This window comes from Sarcophilus harrisii, chromosome 5, assembly GCF_902635505.1.
Source record: "Sarcophilus harrisii chromosome 5, mSarHar1.11, whole genome shotgun sequence".
Lineage (NCBI taxonomy): Eukaryota > Metazoa > Chordata > Mammalia > Dasyuromorphia > Dasyuridae > Sarcophilus > Sarcophilus harrisii.
Genome location: NC_045430.1, coordinates 205,011,831 through 205,033,192, shown reverse-complemented (window position 1 = coordinate 205,033,192; position 21,362 = coordinate 205,011,831). Strand labels below are relative to the sequence as shown.

General features: G+C 36.3%; 1 protein-coding gene across 5 annotated transcripts in view; it reads right to left on the bottom strand.

Annotated features, from left to right (window-relative positions):
- The window catches only part of DPP6 (dipeptidyl peptidase like 6), a 1,318,691-nt gene that overhangs the window by 108,447 nt on the left and 1,188,882 nt on the right, over nucleotides 1-21,362 (bottom strand). For all 5 annotated transcript variants that reach the window (XM_031941254.1, XM_031941257.1, XM_031941253.1 and 2 more), the window contains exons 15-16: nucleotides 13,661-13,708; nucleotides 12,261-12,379 (exon numbers count right to left, since the gene is read on the bottom strand). In XM_031941254.1, coding sequence (XP_031797114.1) covers nucleotides 12,261-12,379; nucleotides 13,661-13,708 — 167 coding nt within the window. The remainder of the gene's footprint in view (nucleotides 1-12,260; nucleotides 12,380-13,660; nucleotides 13,709-21,362) is intronic.

Genomic DNA, 21,362 nt, shown 5'->3' with positions numbered 1-21,362 from the left:
GCCTTCAATGGAGGTAGAAAAAATGAAATAATAGCTGTTGATCAACACATGTTATCAGCATAGGTTTTTAGTGGCTTTCCCTTCTGTCCTCTCATGATATGATACATACTTGCCTATTGACAGAAATATCCCTCCTAATTCCTAATGATCCCACTAATACCTACTAATAGAAGAAAAAAAAAAGAAATGAATTCTTCTCTGTCCTCAGAAATTAAAAAATAAAGAAAAGAATCACTGTAAAATCTTAGCATACAGTTTTGTTGTTGTTGCTAATTTGGAAAGGGGAATGAAAATTAACATTTGTAAAATTAAATTTAAAAGAAGATGGATGCCTCCACCATTAGACAGATGGAGCCTGCTAAACATCTGGACTAAACTCCCCTCCCCACTTTGCCTCTACACATACAAAACACACACACACACACACACACACACATACACCCTTGCTGAGATTCCAAGTCCATATAGAACCTTGTATTGCTATTGCCACAGAACGAAATATAACTATGTATCTATTAAAAACTTATTCTTTATCCCTGCATTGGAAAGATGGTCTGGAATAACCAATTGAGTGCTAGACTTCAAGTAAAAAAGACCTGGGGTCATTTCTAAGATTCACTTGCTATGAGCAAATTTACCTTTCTGACCAAAAAAAATCTTAGCATCAAAGTAAATTACAAAGTCAGTTATATTCCAGCTCTACCCAAATAGTGATTAGACTGGACCACTTCAGTTAAATACTATATTTTGAAAAAATGTTAAAAAAAGTGTTCTGGTTAATAGGCAATTTTTTAAAGAGAGAATTATCATCTCTGCTACCTAAGGATGACCAGTTTTTGGAGGACAAGAAAAAACAAATTATGCTAACATTCAACTGAACCAAATGAAACCTTCCTTTGATGATTTAGGATCATGAACATAATGGAGCATTATTGAGTGCCATACACCAAAGAGGTTGGTTGTTGTTCAGTCATCTGACTGAACCTTTTCAGTTCAGTTGTATCTGACCCTTTGTGATGCTGGAGTAGTTTCTTATTTCCTTCTCCAGCTCATTTTGCAGATGTGGAAACTGAGGCAAAAAGGAATAAGTGACTTGCCCCGGTCAGATTTGAATTTAGAAAGATGAGTATTCCTGACTCCCGGCTTAGTGCTCTATCTCAGCTGCACCAAGAAAGTAGAATTGCAGAAAAGAAAATATGGCAGCTACAAAGCTCTTTAGAAATTTGCTAGTCCAACTGTTATTTTATTGGGGAAGAAATTAGAACCCAAACAGTTGACTAGATTTAGAGCCGGAAGAGACCACAGTCTAGCAATCTGACAATTTAGTTCAGCTTCCTCATTTTACAGATCAAGAAACTGAGGCCTATGGAGGGTAAATGCCTGCCATCTGTCACAAAGATAATAAGCATGTTAAGATTTATTTGAATCTTGGTCTTCTTAGTTTGGAATCAATGTCTTGTCTACTGTACCCCAAAGTCACTCTGGAAAAGTAGACTTCATACCCTGCCTTCTGACTCTATTACATCTTACTCTTTTAATCAGATGTTATGGATGAACCTGAATCTGTTTTTTTTTTTTTAATTAAATTTTATTTAAAAAAAAAAAAGAAAATCCATTTTCTTCCTCCTTTCCTATTCCACTCTATTAGGAAAAAAAAAACCAAAAGCAAATTCCTTGTAACAAATAGATATATTCAAGCAAAACAAATTCCCTCATTGGCCATAGTAAAAAAGAAAGTGTCTCACTATATACGCCATCATTTCCTGGAGGCTGCTTTTTAAAACATCACTAATATGTGTCTTTGACTTAGGAAGAAAGGTATTGAAATCTCTTTGTGCAACATTCCTGTGTGAGATGGAGTATAAAAGAACAAGATACAGCTCTTGTCCTTAAGACAGTAGGTCAGTAAAATGTGTCCACAAATAACTATGATACAATCTAAATCTACCTCTCTTGCTCATGTGGCTATAAGCAAGCACACTGGGTCTCATTTTCCTCACTTCTTTCCCCTATCTTATTTATAATATTTTGATGTCAAACTGAAAGCCCTTCTTATACATGTAGATTATAAGCCTGCATATATGAGTAATGGCAACAAACCATCTTTTAATGCATATTTTAAACTTTCTTCCTGATGGATGCCTTTCAGAGTGTACTAAAAATGGCAGCTAAATTAACTGCTAGATGTTAAAAAAAAATACAAATCCTACAGAATTAACTCATTGATTCAGGCCTGGCTCCAGATGCTAAGGAGGTGCTAAGAGAGGTTATGTATTGATCATGATTTATAAAGTCTTTGAGGAAACAGGTTCCTATCTTCTGGTTTATAAAGTTCTCCCAAGGTGCCTTAAATATGGCATATACTTAATAGCTACTGCTTCATTTTTGTAAAATTACCTACAAGTTATCTCATTTGAGTCTCATACCAACTCTGAGAGGTGAGTACTATAATTATTCCCATTTTGCAGATGAGGAAATAGACTTGTTCATGTTTCCCAGACTGGTGAGGCAGGGATTTGCCGTTAGTCTTCCAACATTCTACCCACTGTACTCTTAGCTACTAGCTACCTCTATTGCTTAACCAATGTTCATTCAATAAAAACTTATTGAACACCTAATATGCATGATGCATACTTATAGCTTACAACTTACTAGGAGAGATAAGAGAGACAGAAAAATAATCATTATCATAAAAGAAGGAAATAAGGGTCCTCAGAAAGGCATAAATAGAATTCTTTTGGTTGGGGAGGAAGGAAGAGATGTGAATGGCTTCATGGAGAAGGTGATGTCTGAATTAATTCCTGAAAATGCACAGGATTAACAGATATAGATGGGGGCAGAGGGTTGGTGCATTCTGGCTGATGAGGATGGCTTGAGCAAATTGGGAAAGAGGTAGCATATAGTCCATCTTGGCTAGAACCCAGGGTAAATGTAGAGGACGAGAGAAGATAAGTGTGGAAAGATAGGCTGGGGCCAGACTATATAGGGCCTTAAATGTCAAGATAAAGAGCTTCAACTTTATTTATCATTGGAGTAAAAGCAAGCATAGCTGTGCTTTGGGAACATTCATTTGGCAGTATTGTGCAAAAGGGACTGCATCAGCAGAAATTCTAGAGTCGAGGAAACTACTTAGAGGTTATTTCACTAGGCCATAAGAGCCTAAATTAGATTGGTAGCAGTAGAAATGGAAAGGAAGGCATGGATATAAGACATTACTATTTACTGAAGTTCATTATATTTTTCAACCAGATTGAAAATCCAAGAACAAAGCATGGCTTTGAAGTGGGTGTATAATCTCTAGGAAAAATGATGATGTCTCCACACCCAGCACCGGGCCTGACAATGCTAATACTTAATTCTTAATAAATAAGTTATTTAATTAATACTTACATATTGATTTCTGCATAGGAACGAACACCCCCTCAAGTAAACCCAGAATTGGGAGGAATAGTGGGAGGGGACAACCATCTTCCTCCTGGAGGTGTTTATTTGGCAGTTAAACTATAATTGGTCTTCTTGTGATATGTTTGTTTGTGGTATGGGATCCTTTGTAACTGATTACTAAGTTTATTGAAATCTGCTTTCTGAAGTATCTCTTTTAATTTTCATGGATAATATGAGTTTACTACCAAAAATGTCTTTAGACATCCCAAACTCGATTCCTTCATGTTAAATACTGCCCCACAGAGATAAATATATGCATCTGAAATATTTAACAGACTTCCCCACTCAGCTATAATCAAAAGTGTTGCAAACACAGTTTTGGAAGTTCCCTTGGATAAATACAAGCTTAATAATATCAAGATGCCCAACAATGCCAGGAAGCCCAGGTTAATGCTTTGGAAATTCAGTATAAGATATATCCAGATGATGGCTGAAGGCTGGATGAACCAAAGGAATCATCTGATTTTTTTTTGGTAGACTAAGCCCTATTTGGGAGAATTGCCTGTCTCTTTGGTGGGCTAATTAATGATATCTAATCCCAGCAAGACTGTATTTGGCATATTTTTTCCCCTGCTTCTTAGGCAACCCACTGAGGCTACCTGCTGATCTGATTTTCCTTGCACCATATTGAGGTAGAAGTTGAAGATGTAAAGTCTTGCAAAAAGTCATTCCTTAGAAAGAACATCAAAATGAGTTATTTCATGCAAATAATTTGTAGTAGTATCTGGTTTCATTCATTCACTTGCTCATAGCAATTATTTACTATCTACTATGTGCCATGCATCATATTAGGGTCTGGAGAAGATGTGAAAATATTTAAGAGAGCATTTATGCTTTTCTAGATCTTATAATCTAGGAAACTCTGATTTGATTGCTTAGAATTATACAACCATGCAATGTCAGACCTATAATGGACATTAAAAATCAAGTGCAAATATTTCATTGCATGTGTAATAATACAAGGCATCTAGGGTAGCTATAGTGGCTGGCATAGTGGATAATGGACAGAGTCAAGGAGAATCATGAATTTAAATGTAATCTCAGACACTCACTAGCTATGTGACCCAGTTTGTCTCAGTTTCCTCATCTGTAAAATGAGCTGAAGAAGAAAATAGCAAACCACTACAGTATCTTTACCAAGGAAACCCCAAATGGAGTCTCAAAGAATCAGAGATGATTGAAAAATGATTGAACAATACATGTAACAAATTTTATAGCTCAAAATCTTACTTTTCTCCTTGCATTACATCTCCTATTAAGGGATAAGTCTTGATGGTTTTCCCAGGTGTGAATACAAAAGACAAAAGAAACAGGGGATGCTTTCAAGGGAAAGGGAACGAGAAAAGAGTCTTTCTTTGTATCTGGGTCTGCCCTTAAATGCTGTGAGAAACCCAGTTTTCCACAGGTGTTGTGTGTATTAGTGACACCTCCTAAATATTATAAGATTATATCCAAAGGTCTCTCTTTATGGGAAGTGTAAACACATAGAATACATTCATGGGAAAACACTGATATTTTTCAAAGGTTAGTATAACTTTGTCCCCCAAATTTAGTCTACCACCAGCTTGTTTTTCTATTATACAAATCCCCAAAATAATATTTGACCTTGAGCCTTGATATGCAAATTATCTAGCTCCAAGGGAGGCCACCCAAAATCAGAGTACAAGAACCATTCTCTTTGAAAGGTACCTTTGGAGCATCTCCTCAAGGGGATTATACAATGACATAGTCCTTTCTTGCTAAATGGAACATGTTACCCAATAGCTGCCTTTACCAGATTACAATCTATGCTATTATAAATGACTGGGTTTATCAGATCCTTTTTCTTCTCCCTCCTTTTCTCTACTGTTTGCAATAAAGTTTTGTATTGAACTGTTTGCCATTATTTTATGTATTATTCACAGCATCCAAACTTCTTAAAGGGCTGTTTTTCCCAATTTCTTTAGCTTTTCCATGAACCATGTACCATCAACAAGGTCCCAGAACAGAGCTATTGATAGCCTCATCTGCATTGGGGGAAAATGACACAGGGAGTCTAGATGTAGAAAGCAAGGCTCAATATGTACTGCAAGGAGGGACTCCCTTCTGCCAGAAGTCTGTCATAAGACATAGATCATAATGACAATAAACCTTTAAAAAAAGATAAGAACAATGATAATGGTGATGAGATAATCCATAATCCTGTTATGAACAGCATTCCTGGAAATAGTGCTGAGAGGTAGGTAGGGCAAATGTAGCTATTCCCATTTTACAGAGGAGAAAACAAGTTAGAGACATCAAGTGGTTTGCCCATCATTATACAGTAACAGAGGAAGTAAGAGAGCTAGGATCTGAACTCAGCTCTCTCGACTCCAAATCCAATACCTTTCCCATTTTTTTTGTACTATAGTTTTGCTGATTGTGATGATTATTGTGATCATAGGAAATATTGACCATGAGGGGAGTGACAATCTGTGGATTGAGAGAGACTAGTTTAAAATACTAATAACAATAATAATTGGAATTTTTATATCATCATAAGATTTCTTTCATATATACACAAATAGATACACACACATATATACACACATACATATATACACATATGCATACATGCATGCTGACATACATATTAGATTTGAGTTTCACAACAATGTTGAAAAGTGGATGTTATTATACTCATTTTATAGATGAGGTTAAATTTTTTTCTCACTTTACAGAGTTAGTTAAATGTCAGAAGTAAGATTCATATTTAGTTCTCTCTGAAGTCATAGTAGTTAATAGTCTTTGATCTATCTGGGATGAATTCAGTGCACTTTTAAATTGATTATCACAGATTAAGAACTGGAGGAGACTACAGGAATGTTTTAGTTTGGTGATTCTGTTCTGATATTGTTAGCCCTCTGTTCCTAAAAATGCAGATTTGTAAGCATCCTGGGAATTAGAATCCTGCAGCTCCAGTCACTCCCTGAAACCCAGACTGTGCCCTACCCTTCACCAAAGGTCACATAAGAAGGATCCCGGGGTCCAAAGAAAGCAGCTTTGATTTTTAACCACATTTTAAGAAGGGACGCAGTTTGTCTCTGATTCATGAACTGCTTCCATTTCTGATGGTGCTCAGAGGTTTCTTAGAAACAGGATTGATGAGGTTCTTCTGACAAGCTAGGAAGAGAATAAATCATGTTCCTGGGATATGGTTTCCAGAGAAGAAGGATCTAATGCCCCCAAATTGATGCTGTGAAAGTGAAACTTAAATCATGTAAATTGGAATCTTCGGTTCAGTTACTTAGGGGCTGAGGTGCATGCTGGATTTGGCTGGAGACTCACAAATCTTGCACAAAGTTACCATAGCATCCACCTCACCATTAGGCACAATTCTGCCTCAAGACAATGAAGTAGAATATCCTGGCTTTCACTTGTAGGGGCATGATGGGAAATGTTAAAGAGACTCAGACCGAATGCCATCCCAGATAAAAGATTTGGAAAGGAAAGAAGCCTCAGGCTGAAGTAACACTTAAAAGGAAATATCTGGAAAATTCCTCAATGAAAAGAGGACTGAGAAAGCATAAAAGGAGGGCTTCTCTTGCTGGGATAGCCATGCTTACTTTTATGAAGACTTTGTCATAAAATGCAAGAACTGGAGGAGACTTTAGGGATAATTTACCATTTATGTGAACTTAGGCAAGACTCTTAAACTCTTTGGGCCTCAGTTTCCTTATATGGAAAATAAAGAGATTGGACTAGAAGAAGACCTTTGAATATATGAACTCTAAATAATATTTACTTGTATGGATATACGAATATATATGAATAATATATGTAAATATGTGAGTGAATGTGAATGTGTGTATGAGACAGTGATAAGATAGAGAAAATGAGAGAAGAGATAGAAAAGAGTGAATAAGAGGGGAGAGGAGGAGAGAAGACAGAAAATGAGAGAAAAAGGGAGAGAGAAGGAGAGAGAGAGATCGGGGGGGGGGAAAGAAACAAAAGAGAGAGAAGAAAAAGAGAGGGAGAAAGAAAAAAGAGAGAAGAGAGAGAAAGGAGAAAGAAGATAGAAAATGAGAGAAAAACAGAGATAGAGGAAAGAGACTGAGAGGAGAGAGAAAAAAAGGAAGAAAGAGAAAAAAGAGAGAGAAGAAAAAGGAGAGAGAAAAAAGAAAAGATAAGAAGAGAAGAGGAGAGAGGGAGAGAGTGAAGATTTGGGGCAGGGGTGTTTGTGAAAATTGAATAGTTCTATAGTCTATGAATTACATTCTTTATGTACATACTGGTCTTTATTATATATAGCATTCTACTCAGAGTTCTGTCTATAATTTACTATATAGTACACTGAATTCTTAATTATAGACTCATAGATGCAAAACCAGAAGGAACCTGAGAGATTACTTAATCTGTTGAGTCAAGTTGCAGATGAGGGAATGGGGCCCCAGAAGGCTGTGACTTTCTGGAGAGTAATGGTGAATAGTGGGATTTGTACCAAATTCCTCTGACGGTGGAATCAGCACTCTTTCCTTTCCACCATATTGCCTCAAATTTTGCTCTTCTCTTACAGAGTGGATCAAATCATATGATCCCTCTTAATGCGGAAATCTGTTAATGAGATTTCATCAGATATATGCATCTCAGTATATTACTTGTAGAAAGTTCAGACTAGTAGGGAGCTTATCAAGGATCACCTAATCCAAAATTCATTTCAAAGAGGAAGAACATGAGACTTATAAAGACAGGACCAAGGTATAATAAGAAAATTAATGGCAAAGGTGATATTAGAACCTGGGTTTTCAGATTCCCAACTGTTTGAATACACGGGAGAGCTGCTGGAATAACCGGGAGCCACCTGACAGTGGCTGCTTGGAGATCCAACCCAGAATGGATCTCCTCTTGTGAAAGGATGATACAAGGAGAATGAGAGGCAGTTGCTGTTCTTTGACTGAGAGGCAGGTGCTGTTTTCTGACCTCTCTGACTGAGAGGCCGTTGCATTGTCTGACCTTTCTTCTCTTCCCTCTGTCTCCAATATATCTCATTCCCAGTCCACAACACCTGTGTCAGCAAAGACTACCTTGCAACTCCTTCAGATGCTATGATCCATAGCTGTGGAGGCTCTCGGAGGATTGACCTCTCCCTTAACACCTAACAGACATTCTAGCTACAGGACAAGATGACAAGTGGTTGACGTCAAGACAAACTGGTGTACACAGTTACTTGAACTCATTGCCTTTGAGCAAGAGTGAAGGATTAGAATGAAACCATTATAAGACAGTCTATATTTCTTAAAAGTTTGGCTCTTTTAGGGGGGGAAAGAAAGGGAATATGTGTCATGCACTGTGCTACATGCTTTTTATATTCATTATCTCATTTGATTTTTACAAGTCTTTGAGTTAGGTATCATTGTTAACTCCATTTGATAGTTGAGGAAACAGAGGAAAACAGAGATTAAATGATTTTCCCAGAGCCACATATCTAGTAAGCATCTGAGACTAGATTTTTTTTTTTTATATATAAAGCTTTTTATTTTCAAAACATATGCACGGATAACTTGACAACACTGACCCTTGCATAGCCACGTGTTTCAGATTTTCTCTTCCTTATCCCCACCCTCTCCCCTAGATGGCAAGCAATTAAATATATATTAAACATGTTAAAATATATGTTAAATCCAACATATGTATATATGTATAATATATACATATTGTATAAATATGTTTATACATATTTATACAATTTTCTTGCTGTACAAGAGAAATCAAATCAAAAAAAGTAAATGAGTAAGAAAACAAAATGCAAGGAAACAACAACAAAAAGGGTAAAATTATTATGTTGTGATCCACATTTAGTTCCTACAGTCCTTTCTCTGGGTGTAGATGGCTCTCTTCATCACAAGATCAATGGAGATGGCATCAATGATGTCATTGTTGGAAAGAGTCACGTCCATCAGAACTGATCATTGTATAATACTGATATTGCCATGTACAATGATCTCCTGGTTCTGCTCATTTCACTCAGCATCAGTTCATGTAAGTTTCTCCAGACCTCTCTAAAATTATCCTTCTGATCATTTCTTATCATTGTTATTCCATAACATTCATATACCATAACTTATTCAGCCATTCCAGTTTCTGGCCACTACAAAAAGGGCTGCCACAACCATTTTTGAACATGTGGGTCCCTTTCCTTTCTTTAAGATCTCTTTGGGATATAAGCCCAATAGAAACATTGCTGGGTCAAAGGGTATGCACAGTTTGATAACTTTTTGAACATAGTTCCAAATTGCTCTCCAGAATGGTTGGATCCATTCACAGTTCCACCAACAATGTATTAGTGTATGAGGCTAGATTTGAACACAGGTCTTCCTGATACCAGGGGGAGCACTTTAACCACTGTCCTACCAACTGCCTTTTAGAATGAACTAATTTTAAAATTAAAGTTACTCCATGTACAACCTTCAACTGATTGTTTATTGTCTCAGGAAGAGAAGGGGAAAATAAAAGATAAAAGTTGGAACTCAAAAATTAAAAAAAACCCCAACAAATGCTAAAAATTGTTTTTATGTATAATCAGAGAAAAGTAAAATATTATTAAAAAATTAAAGTTGCTTAAAATGAAGAATGAACAAATAAGGTTCTGTAAAAAAGCATAGAGGATAGAAAAATGCAAAAATGAGAACTCATTCCACTTTAAAGAAAATCTGTTAATGAGATTTCATCAGATACATCAAATAAGATAATACATGTAATGTGATTTTTGGACTTTAAAGATTCTCCTGCCAATATTGTAGAGGTATCAATTGATGGCATTCATAGTATTCATATACTGTTTATCCTCTCCCCATAATATAGGCTATCTGAAGACAGGATTAGACCAAATGTCTTGTCAAGAATCCTTCTGGGTCTGATAGTCCATGAGTCTAAGTCAGGAAAATCATTTAATAATGTAATCATTATTAAGGCCCCTTTGTTTCATTTCTTGTTTATGTGCTATATTGTATGTTAATTTACTATATAGATATAATATCTATAGATTTAATAAAGAGCAATATCTAAATAATGAAATTCCCTCCTTAAAGAATTTGGCTTAGAATGCAGTCTTTGCACTGAGGGCATTTGGTAGTATTTTTAAAAAATCTATATTTACAATGCAATATTTAGTTTGATTTATCTGTAAATGGAGAATTATGTTTTCTTGGATAATGGCCCCTTTTATTAAGCAACTAAAACTATTACATCTGAGACTTTGGGATCCATACCTTGCCCTTTTCTCCCTTCTTAAAATGAGAATTTGCAGGATGACAAGAATAAACAAAATACTCTCAAAATCCCTTATAGGTCTGATATTTTATGACTTTTAATGAAGGAACAATGTTTTCTAATGTCTTTTATTGCTTAATTAGTCCTCTCACCTGTAAATTGGGTACTCAAATAAAAGCAAGAACAAATAAGACATTATAGCCAAGGCTAGAGTTGTAGAGAATAGAGAATGTTAAAATGAGACATTACTGCACTATGGAGATAATCTTTAACAAAATGTAAATGAGTGGATTTGTTTACTCATACGTTCTTTTGCAATGTTATTGGAAGTGATTGGACTGGTGTGTGCTAACAGCAAATATCAAATATCCTTTGTAGGTACATAAGGAATTTAGGGAGTTGGACCTTATTAAAATCATTAGTAAATAGAAATTTGAAAATAAAGCTTAATCGTAAATTATAGTGATATCTCAATTACTCAGTATTATAAGACTTTGAGATGTTTTAAATAATTGTCTCTGTCTCTACTCTCTATCATCATTTCTAACCAATGGTACTGAGTGTCATAAAATATTGACATAATGGAGAATAATTAGATTCTTCTCATATATATATATATCTTGGTTTACTTCAGTTTCCTCAACTGTAAAATGGTGACAATAATTGCACCTACCTCACAGGATTTGTGAGGATCAAAGAAAAGAATATTTGTAATAGAGCTTAACACAGAACCTGATACATGGGAGGTGCTATATACTTATTAATGTTTGCCATACTCCTCCTCCCTTCCCACCCAACTCCCCTGCCGTCCTTGGTATCTATTTTATATTCTTCTGGTCTACATCAGTGTCTAAGCTACTATAACAAAACTTTCTCTTCTCATGATATTCCACAGCTCTCACATATCATATCTGGAGTGCAATTTAAAGTTTTTTTTTAAAAGCAAGAAAAGCAGTTTTAGGATTTTTCTTATTGTTTCTTTTAACAGATGAACACCTTACGTATACAGCAAATCTTCTTAATACTTTTTGGGATGGGATGGTTGAATTCAGCTGCTGGGCACTATTTTTCTTGTATATTCCAGACACATTAGGGAGAAAGATTCTATAGAGACTTGTCTTTAATAGTGTTATATGGAGAAGAGAGGAAGAAAGAAGTGGAAAGGGTTGGAGGGGGGTGAATGAACTCTCTATCCTTAAAAAGGCAGCGAACTGACATAGATGGCCTCTGCCAGCTCTGTGCTATAATCACTTAGCAGAAGTCACTTCATGGAGCACAAATTCATTAATTCCAATATGTGATAAGACTGGTTGAATGTTTTAAAAAATAAACTATTTTAATAAGCATGCAGCCTTGACAGCTAACCTAGAAGTCTGTACACAGACAGATGTTTGGCAATTTCCCAAGGCAGTTGGTTCAATCAGTACCATCTCCCCGCTGCCATTTTTCTATGGGCCATATGGGGAATAGGGACTTCTTTGCCAGGATTGAGGATGAGAGCTCACCCTGGGAGAAATTCTGATCCTGACATGCCTCCTGACAGAGCTCCATTTCACAAAAAGAGGTTTGAAATCATGTCAAGCACTTACCTTCACACTTCAACAAGAAATAGTCCATGTTGTGACTGAAGGATGCACTGAAGTAAGTACAATTCTCGATCAAATCACAGGAGAGGCACTGTCTATTGTAGGTGCCTTCAGTGTCAGCACTAATAAAACAAAGACAGGGAAAGAGAGAGAGCGTTAACAAAGGCTGGGTAATCTAGCAGAAGGTAATCTTCAATAGAGCCCCATGTTTTCTTTCATAGTGAAGCTCCAAACTTTTATCTTTTCAACACTTTTCAAAAATAATCTTTTCTCCAGAACTCCTGGAAAGAGTTTCAGAGATCTCTACACATCTGCAGACTATACTTTTGACAACTCTTGCTTCATAGTAATGGAAGAAGCTTTCAATCGGATGAAATGCCATATTCAATGAAGGATTCCTTATCTTACCAGCTTGTCCCCACCTGAGGCTAACATTTATGTTCTGGATTTATAGACTGTTCAGAGATCCCATCTGGGATCATGCCTTAAAATTATCTTTATATCTTTCCCACTGCCTAGCATTGTTCTTTGCATATGGTAAATGCTTAGTAAACGACTATTAGATGAGCATATCCAAATATCTGAAAGCAACCTCTGAGATCTCTCACTAGGGTACTACAATTGCCTAATTAGGATTGATGTGTTATTGGGTGCTGTTCACTTCTTTTGAAGTGGCTGCTAGAAAATCTGGACAGTCACTGACTGGGTCTATTATTTCAACTACAGTTGTTAACTAGGAAACATAGCAGGAAGAGAAACATTAATCTTGAACCTGGGAATATGGACTACAAGTTCCAAAGACTAACCCCATTTCTCAGCCAAAAGCTCTCTTAGGAAAGAATAGGAGTTGGTCACAAAATCTAGAACTGGTAAGCAACTTTAAAGACCACCTTGTCAAAGCTATTCATTTTCTAGAGAATAGATAGAGAAGTTGTAAAAATAAGAGGTTAGATGTCATCATCTTTAAGGTCACTTTCAAGTTACACTGAACAAGCCTATAAGAATTAAGTGGTTCACCCAAAGCCATAAAAAATAATCAGCAGAGCAACTAAAACCAAGTGTCCTGTATTTAAATCTAATGTTCTTCTCATTGCACTCTTATGTCACTAATACATATCTGAATAAGACTAAAATCACAAAGTCATTATTTTTATGTAGCTCAATAGAAGAGGTTGCTAGAAGATATCCAATTATTAGGAAAATAGGGAAAATGAGAAAAATCTGTTGGGTGAAAAGTAAGGTAGCGTGGGAATCACTAACTCTGATTTTAAGTGGTAAAACCTTCTTTTTCCTATCTCTCCCATAAGTACAATATATATTGTAGGGGACAATGGCCACCTGGGATAGAACTGGATAGCTTTTCATGAACCTAATGCATAAAGGAAGAAAGTTCAAAATCATACCTGTATAGGTGTCTTCTTTTAGGTCCATCCTCTGTGCTGAGGAAATAACTGCAGAGACAAAACAAAGTTAACACAATTAGATCACAGAGTAAGAGTTGGAAGAAACCTTAGATCTCTAGCCCAACTTCCTCATTTTAAAGAGGAGGGACCTATGGCATTGAGAAGTGCATAGTTTGTCTGGTCTCGTACAGGTAGTCAGCTCAGAACAGTATGCCATCTGAAGCCCTCTTCCTGGATTCAGGGAGCAGGAGATGTCAAATTCAGCATTCTTTCCAATGTACCATGATTTGGACATACTGAATTAAAACATCCCCAAACATACAGAAAGTGATGTCTGGCAAGCAATTAGTAATTCAGGACTAGAAGTCAGGAAATAATAGATGCCAAATCCAGGGTACTTTCTACCATATTATACTACCAATTCCCAGAATTGTCAGGATCTCTCACAGAACTTGAAATATATAATCCTGCATTATGGATAGAGAGTGCTATAGTCCTGGACGGAGTGTCAGGAAATCAGCTTTTCCTAATTTTAGTTTTTCTACGAACTACTTGTGTTATTTGGGGGCAGTCACCTAAAATATTCAGGCTAGAAAATGAGTGGGCACCACATTTGTCTAATTAGCATTGATATGTCATTGCTGGGTGCTGTTAACTTCCTTTGTAGTGGATGCAAGAAAATTTCGACAGTTATTGACTGGATCTATTATTTCTACAATGGTTACTCTCGAGGGTCCTCTTAGTTCTAACGTTTTATGCTTCTATCGCTGACCCTATGCAAACTTATGAAGGTAATCTAAGGTTCCATCTTCTTTACCTTTTCTCCTGGCTAATTGCATTCTGTCCTTGAACCTTAAGTTCCCAGAGCACTTATGTTCCATTCTTGCTCCATTAAAACCTTTTATCATAAAAGAGTCTCATTTCAATCCTTCACACCTTAGCACCACATTACCTTTTCCAAGTGTTAATAATACTATGACTATGAATTACTCTGACCTCTATTGCAAGTTGCCATACATGTCAAGACTTATTTCTATGGAATGGAAAGCAATTTAAGGGATTTAACTAAGCAGCAAGAGATGGGGAATGCTTGAAATGGAGGAAAATATTTGGAAGAGAGTTAAAGGTTTGTAGATTTAAAGATGAAAGGGATACCGGAAGTTATATAGCCTCATTCCCTCATTTTGCAGAATTGAGGTCCAAAGAGCCTGTCCAAGATCACATAGGTAGCAGTAGATGAAGTGGCTTTTAGCCCCAACATTTCCAGTAACAAAGTCAGCATCTTTTCCAGTATATGATGATTGGGATACATTGAGCTTGAAATACCTAGGGGATGTCTAAGAGGTAATGTCTAGTAGGCAATTGGTGATTCAGGGAGAGAGATCAGAGCTCAGTATCCATCAATAGTAGTTATCTTTGTAGAAATGACAGTTAACTCCATGAGAACATATGAGATATAATAAGGGAGAGGATAAAGAGAGAAAAAAGAAGAAATAGATTCCTGGAGGTGGGGCAGGATCCTTCAGGGGTAAATGAAATTCATCAACAATTCAAAAACTTGATTTCATTTTCTAGTTTTAATCTCCTCTTCTTTCACAGCTCTCTAGCTCTTAATTAAACCAGCAGTGAAATAGCCATACTTAGTAATTTTATCTCTTTTTCTTTCTCTTGGCTTACTCTGGTACAGGGGTAAATGAATAGAGAAATAATAATAATGTCTTAATCCAAGATTCTTGATGCAGTTTATAGGAAGGATATAATATCTCTCATGGTTTCATTTGGGAGTATCTGTGAGAATATTGGAGGGAGCAGGGATAGTGCTAAGTACTGGAATGGAGTCCTGAGAGAAATCATGGAATCCTCTTTCCTTGTAGTCTTTTTGGACTGTTTTAGGTATGGTCTTGAATGAATTTAAATTACTTTTTAAAGGTAACTTCCATCTTAAAATTTTATAATTCTGTATATTTATTCAAATGAACTAGCTGAAATTTAGCTCAATTTAAGAAACACTTATTAAGCACCCACTTTGTGCAAAGCTCTGTATTAGTTATGAACAGTACAAGGACAAGTTAGTTTCTGAGTCTCTCTGGGGAGGATATAAGATAAGCAATTCTTCTACTCCTTCCTTCCCCCCCAAACTGGAGATCACAGTCCACAGTCTTTGCAGACTATATGAGCTTTTCTTGTAGCTGGTGGATATAAGGAAAAGTCAGAGTTTGGTGCAAATATGAATGGGCTAGTTCCCACATCCTCCAAATCCAGACTACTGGCTCCTTGCCATTCTAGGAGCATGAAACTTATCTAGATATGTCCCTTGCCTTCATAAGGTGTCCTCAAGGGGCAGAGATATACTGAAAAGGGTACTGGGCTGAGAATCAGAGGGTCTGGAGTCTAATCCTAACTCTGTTTCTTACTATGTGAGAGATGGCAGGGGAAATATTTTATAAATTGTCAAAAATACATAACAATAATTACTACTGAATTAGTTGACTAGAGATTCCAAGTGCCCTTTCTGTAGATAGAGCTAGTGGCAAATAAAGGAGACTTGGGAGTGAGGAGATGGAAGTTCCCAAGTGTTTCATGGGGAATTGTGGTTCACCTTATAAATGATTAAGTGCTCCATGGTAGCTCCTTTGTCACAGGACTTTGGGTTTTAGCTGACCACAAACTTCTGAAATCTCAGGAGGAATTAATGACAGTATAGAGGCTAGTTCAGTTATGCCACACGGTGGCCTGGCTAGGCAACATTAGAACAGTGGTTCTTAACAAGGCATCTATGAATTTGTTTTAAGAAAACATGGTAATAACGCTATTTTTATATAACTGGTTTTCTTTGAAATCTTATTTTATTTTGTGCATTTCAAATCATTCTCCTGAAAAAGGGTCTATAGGCGTCACTATATTGTTAGAGGGGCTTAGGGTACTCAAAATATCATAGAAACCCTGTTTTAGAGTATTTGGTTCACTTTTGTTATTAGTCACCAAAGTGGAGTGGTGGATAGTGTTGGACCTGAAATCAGAATATCCTGAACTTACTCTCACCTCAGAAACTAACTTCTTGTGTGACTTGGGACTAGTCAACTAATCTCTAACTTCCTCACTTGTTAAATGGGTATAATAGTAGCACCTACTTTACAGGATTGTTATAAAGATCAAATGAGATAGCACATAGAAAAAGCTTGACGAACCTTAAAGTGCAAACTATATATGTAAACTATTACTATTATAGGCATATAATATGGGCAATGATGAAGTAGAGTTTTTAAAAGATGGCAAACAACAATTATACTGCAGAACCAACTAAGAGAATCAGGTTGGAGAAAGGAAGAACAGGAGAAGAAATGACTTCTTTGAGTATTTAAAGTTCTACCACATGAAAGAGGGCTTTGGATGGAAGAATCGGGCTGCCTGTGTGAAGTTAAAGGGACAACATTTTGGATCATCATAAGAAAGAACAATTATTAGAACTATCTAAAAGGGCATGGGCTGCCTTTGGAAGACAGTGAGCAACCATTTGGGCACTGTCTGGGTTCAAATGGAAACCATATGGTCACTTGTCAGGGATGAGAAGTTGAATGAGATGACCTTCAAGTAGTCCATTTTCTTCAGTGCAAGGATTGGGATTATAAATGCATTGGGTCTTTGTATATATATTGTACAACCACTGCCAGTGATGTAGGATTCCCCCTAGAAAAATCAGCTGAAGCTACAATCACTCAGGACTGCCTCCTTGGGTCAGTTTTTGAGGCAGGAAGGACCCTGAGAAATGATAATAAGTTTGAAAGTCCTTTACAAATGCATGGGATTTGCTTCAGAAGGGCTGCCCAAGGTAATCACTAGCTTTCTATATGCTAATTGTTCCAAGAAAGTGGAAATGTCTAATTATATGTTTTATTTAATGTGTCTTTTAGGGCAGATATACAACTATTATTATCTTGATTTGAACTAAATTGGACTAGGTGGGAGAAGTGGCAATCATCTTAGGTTTGGACATCTTTCAGGCAGCATAAGGAAATGAAAGCTGAAATTTGCTCACTAGAAACAACCTGTTAGTGATTAGTAAATTTTCTTCTGTCTCCCTAAACTGGACCCCAATAAACCTATTTGATGTTAGGCTTATGAGAAACCAAAATAGCACACATTAAAAAATGATAATAACATAGTTTAAATTCTGTTTCAGACACTAGTTCTATGACCTTCAGCAAATTATTTAACTTTTCTCAGTCTCAATTTCCTAATCTGTGAAATGGGGATAATAATAGCTTCCCAGAATTGTTACAGGATCAGACTACATAGTGTATGTTAAGCACTTGGCAAACCTTAAAAGAGTTCTATCAATGATAACTATTATTATTATCCAAATCAACATGGCTATGTATATGATTCTTTTCCTGGGTAGCTTAGGCAAGAGGTAAAAAGGTCCACAGAGGTGAGTGCTGTTTTGAACGAGGTGGCTGATGACCAGCTATCCATTCTTAGGATTTTCTTACTGGTAGGAGGAAGTTGTGCTGTTGTTGTCACCCCCATAATCATGGTGGCCTGGATCCTTATACTACAATTGCAAAGCATTCTGTGTAGAGATACTGTGGCAAAAAAGCAAGTGTGGTGTGTAGGTGATGGCTTTCCCTGATTTCCGTGTCCACGGAGTTTTAAGAATCAGGCTGTGTTGGGAGTTGCTCAAAGTCATAGGTACCCAGAATGCCAAAGACAAATAATGATGTGTCTCTGTCATAGGATCAACAAGAGCTCTGATCTTGAAAGCCTTTCCTGAGCCTCTCCAAATTTGTTAATGTTAAAAAGAGGTCTTTAAGCTGAAGTGAGCAGTGAAAAAAAAAACTTGCCTATGTTCATTCACTAAGTCATGGGGAGTAGCAGAAATGACAGAGTAGGAAGACTGACAATGGAGAATAATTCATAGGAGAGGAGGCAGAAATAATTTTCAGTGTCAAAAATCTATATACAAATGTAGAGTGTAAGAGCCAAAACTAAAGATAACTAGAGATCTTAATGCAGAGACATAAATTCTACTGTGCACATATTACAAATTCACAGAATTTTGAGATTTGGAAGGGACCACAGCAGCCACTTAATCCAATTCATATCTGAAAGGAATTCACACACACATACAATACAACCATTCAGCGTATCACTGAAATTTAGTGGGCTGTATGATTCATAAGTGGAATATAGCGATGGAGGAGTATATCTTATTCAGAAGGAATGAATTCAATAAAAGGTGTAGACTAGCAAAGTTATATATAAAAAAATACTGCTATTAGGGGATTAATAAACTAGAAAGAAGAAACAAGAAGGTTTGGACTAGAATCAGTGAAGAGAGAAATAGAAACTACTTTGTGTTGAAGAAATACTATATACCACCTGGTCAGAAGGAAGAGATGAAACATGAGATTCAGAAGATCATGAGGCTGGCATAAAGTTAATACATAGCAGTGATAGGGGAGTTATTTAACTAAGTATCATTTGTAACTTTCTGTTAAAACCCCAAAACTAAAAAATCTTCTCACTTGCCTTGATTTTTGTTATTCAAAAAATGGTTGAAGAAAGAGGAAGGACTAGTACATAGTCTTGATTCTAACCCACAAGGAGAAATTAGTTGCTCAAGCAGAAATAATGGGAATCTAGAGAAGAAGTGGCCATAGCCTCTTATAGTTTGTGATAAATTTGGGAGAAGCAGATTTAATTTGGTATGGGATCAAAGTTCAGCAAAGTTAGTGGGTTTTACCTGTGGCTACATGACCATGTCAGCATAGTAGCGGTGAGAAGTGGAAGCCACTTCATTAAAAAGACCTAAGTTTTGGGGAATAAGCTTGAGTGATACAAAGCTTTAGCTTCTTGAATTCTGGCTTTTTAATTTTAAAATGTAATTATAAATTTAATAACTATTAATAAAGTTACATATACAGGTAAGTAATAAAACAAAGCATAGAATGGTAAATGAATAGCATTCAACAAGTTAAAACCAAATGAATTAATAAATAACAAGCAAGCAGGCTTTTCTTCCAGGAGGGTTAAAATGATACTAATTTGTTTTTTATTTTATTGCAGCCAACTTGCATAGAATTACACCTCAGTCCATCATATTTTGTATTACTTAATGTAGGTCTTTTTATATTTTTGTATTTTGTTTTCATGCAAAAAATTTATATTTTGTTTCAGATGAAAATTAATGGCATTATAATGTTCTGTTGCATTAATATGCAACAATTTATTCAGATATCCTCCAACTGTGGGATAATAAATAGGTCATTATATTATTTTTGGCTATTTCTTACAAAGCAGCAATTAGTGTTGTTGTTGTTGTTGTTGTTGTTGTTGTTTTTGTACAGCGAGGCTCCTTTTCCCTTTTTATGGTGTTTTTAGAATGAAATCCTAGCAATGGAAATGTTACATCAAAAGATATGTATCATTTTTTGGTAATTCAAAAGCCTATTGTTTTTCAAAACATTTGTATTAGTCTTTAGTCCTACTCTCTAATGATGTAGGAGGGCACCCATTCACCTGGATTCATTTCTTAATATTGTTCAGATTCCTGAAGTCTGAATTCTCTTACAGAGAACTGTTTGGTTGCTTGGTTCATCCCCTTGCATCCTGATGCTCTTCAAACACTCCAGTAACAAATCTAACCTAGATTTTTATATTCCCCTGCTTTCCTTTCAACTCAGAGCTATCTTCTCTACTTTGGATAAGGATTATTCTTCTACCCTCAGTCCAAAACTTTCTAATCACTGGCCCTGTCATTTGGGATGTGTGACATTCAGATAAAGGGCAGGGAGGATGGTTAAGTCTAAAGTTTTAGATGAGAGGTTGGCTCAAGAGAGATGGTATGCTGTCAAACATGAAATTCTGTTAATATGGATGATTCCAGTGAAGAAGAAAAGGAATAAGTACTTTTCTAAGGAGACTGATGTGGCTACCCAGAAAACTACAAACTTAAGCTTAAAAAAGACATATACAGAAGATGAAAGCATGGCCAGGTAACAGGATCAATACAAAAGAATGACACAGACATTTAAGAATAATGTCTGGAATGCTAGTTTCCAGATAAGCAGAGGTTTACAATGAATGCTAAAGACACTACGTACGACTCTTTATGATACTCTGGGGACAAGAGGAAAATCGAAGAAGGGACACAGCTATTGCTTAGAGTGGGCTGAGTTAATGATAACAGATGACAATATAGTGGGAGTGGGTAGGTGGGTGGGATATTATATTTCTGTATTCTTGACAGAAATAAAGCCATTTTAGAGTAAGTCTCAATTTCAGGGAAGACAGTGAATTCAAAGCCTATGTTTTTTTATTCCCCTCTACTACTGTACTTGTGCAAAGCTACCCAAAAGAAGTCTGTTCTGTCTCAGATGACAAGGCCAATTCCAGACTAATATAATAAGGGGCAACCTGCTTCCTTTCTGGGACAAAATAAGCTGGTTCCCACCAGGCACAAATTGTTTGTGAACCCAAAATGAACATTTTTCTATATGATATGAATACCTATGGGAAATGAGTAGAATTAAAAATTTTCTTCTTTTTCTCTATAGGGTAACCTATACATCTCCATGTGACAGCTCATAATTATGGATTAAATAATTATGTGATTTGCACACAAAATTGTGGCACAGTGGATAAAACACTGGGTCTGACATCAGGAAAATGTGACTAAAATTGACTTCAGACACAGATTAGG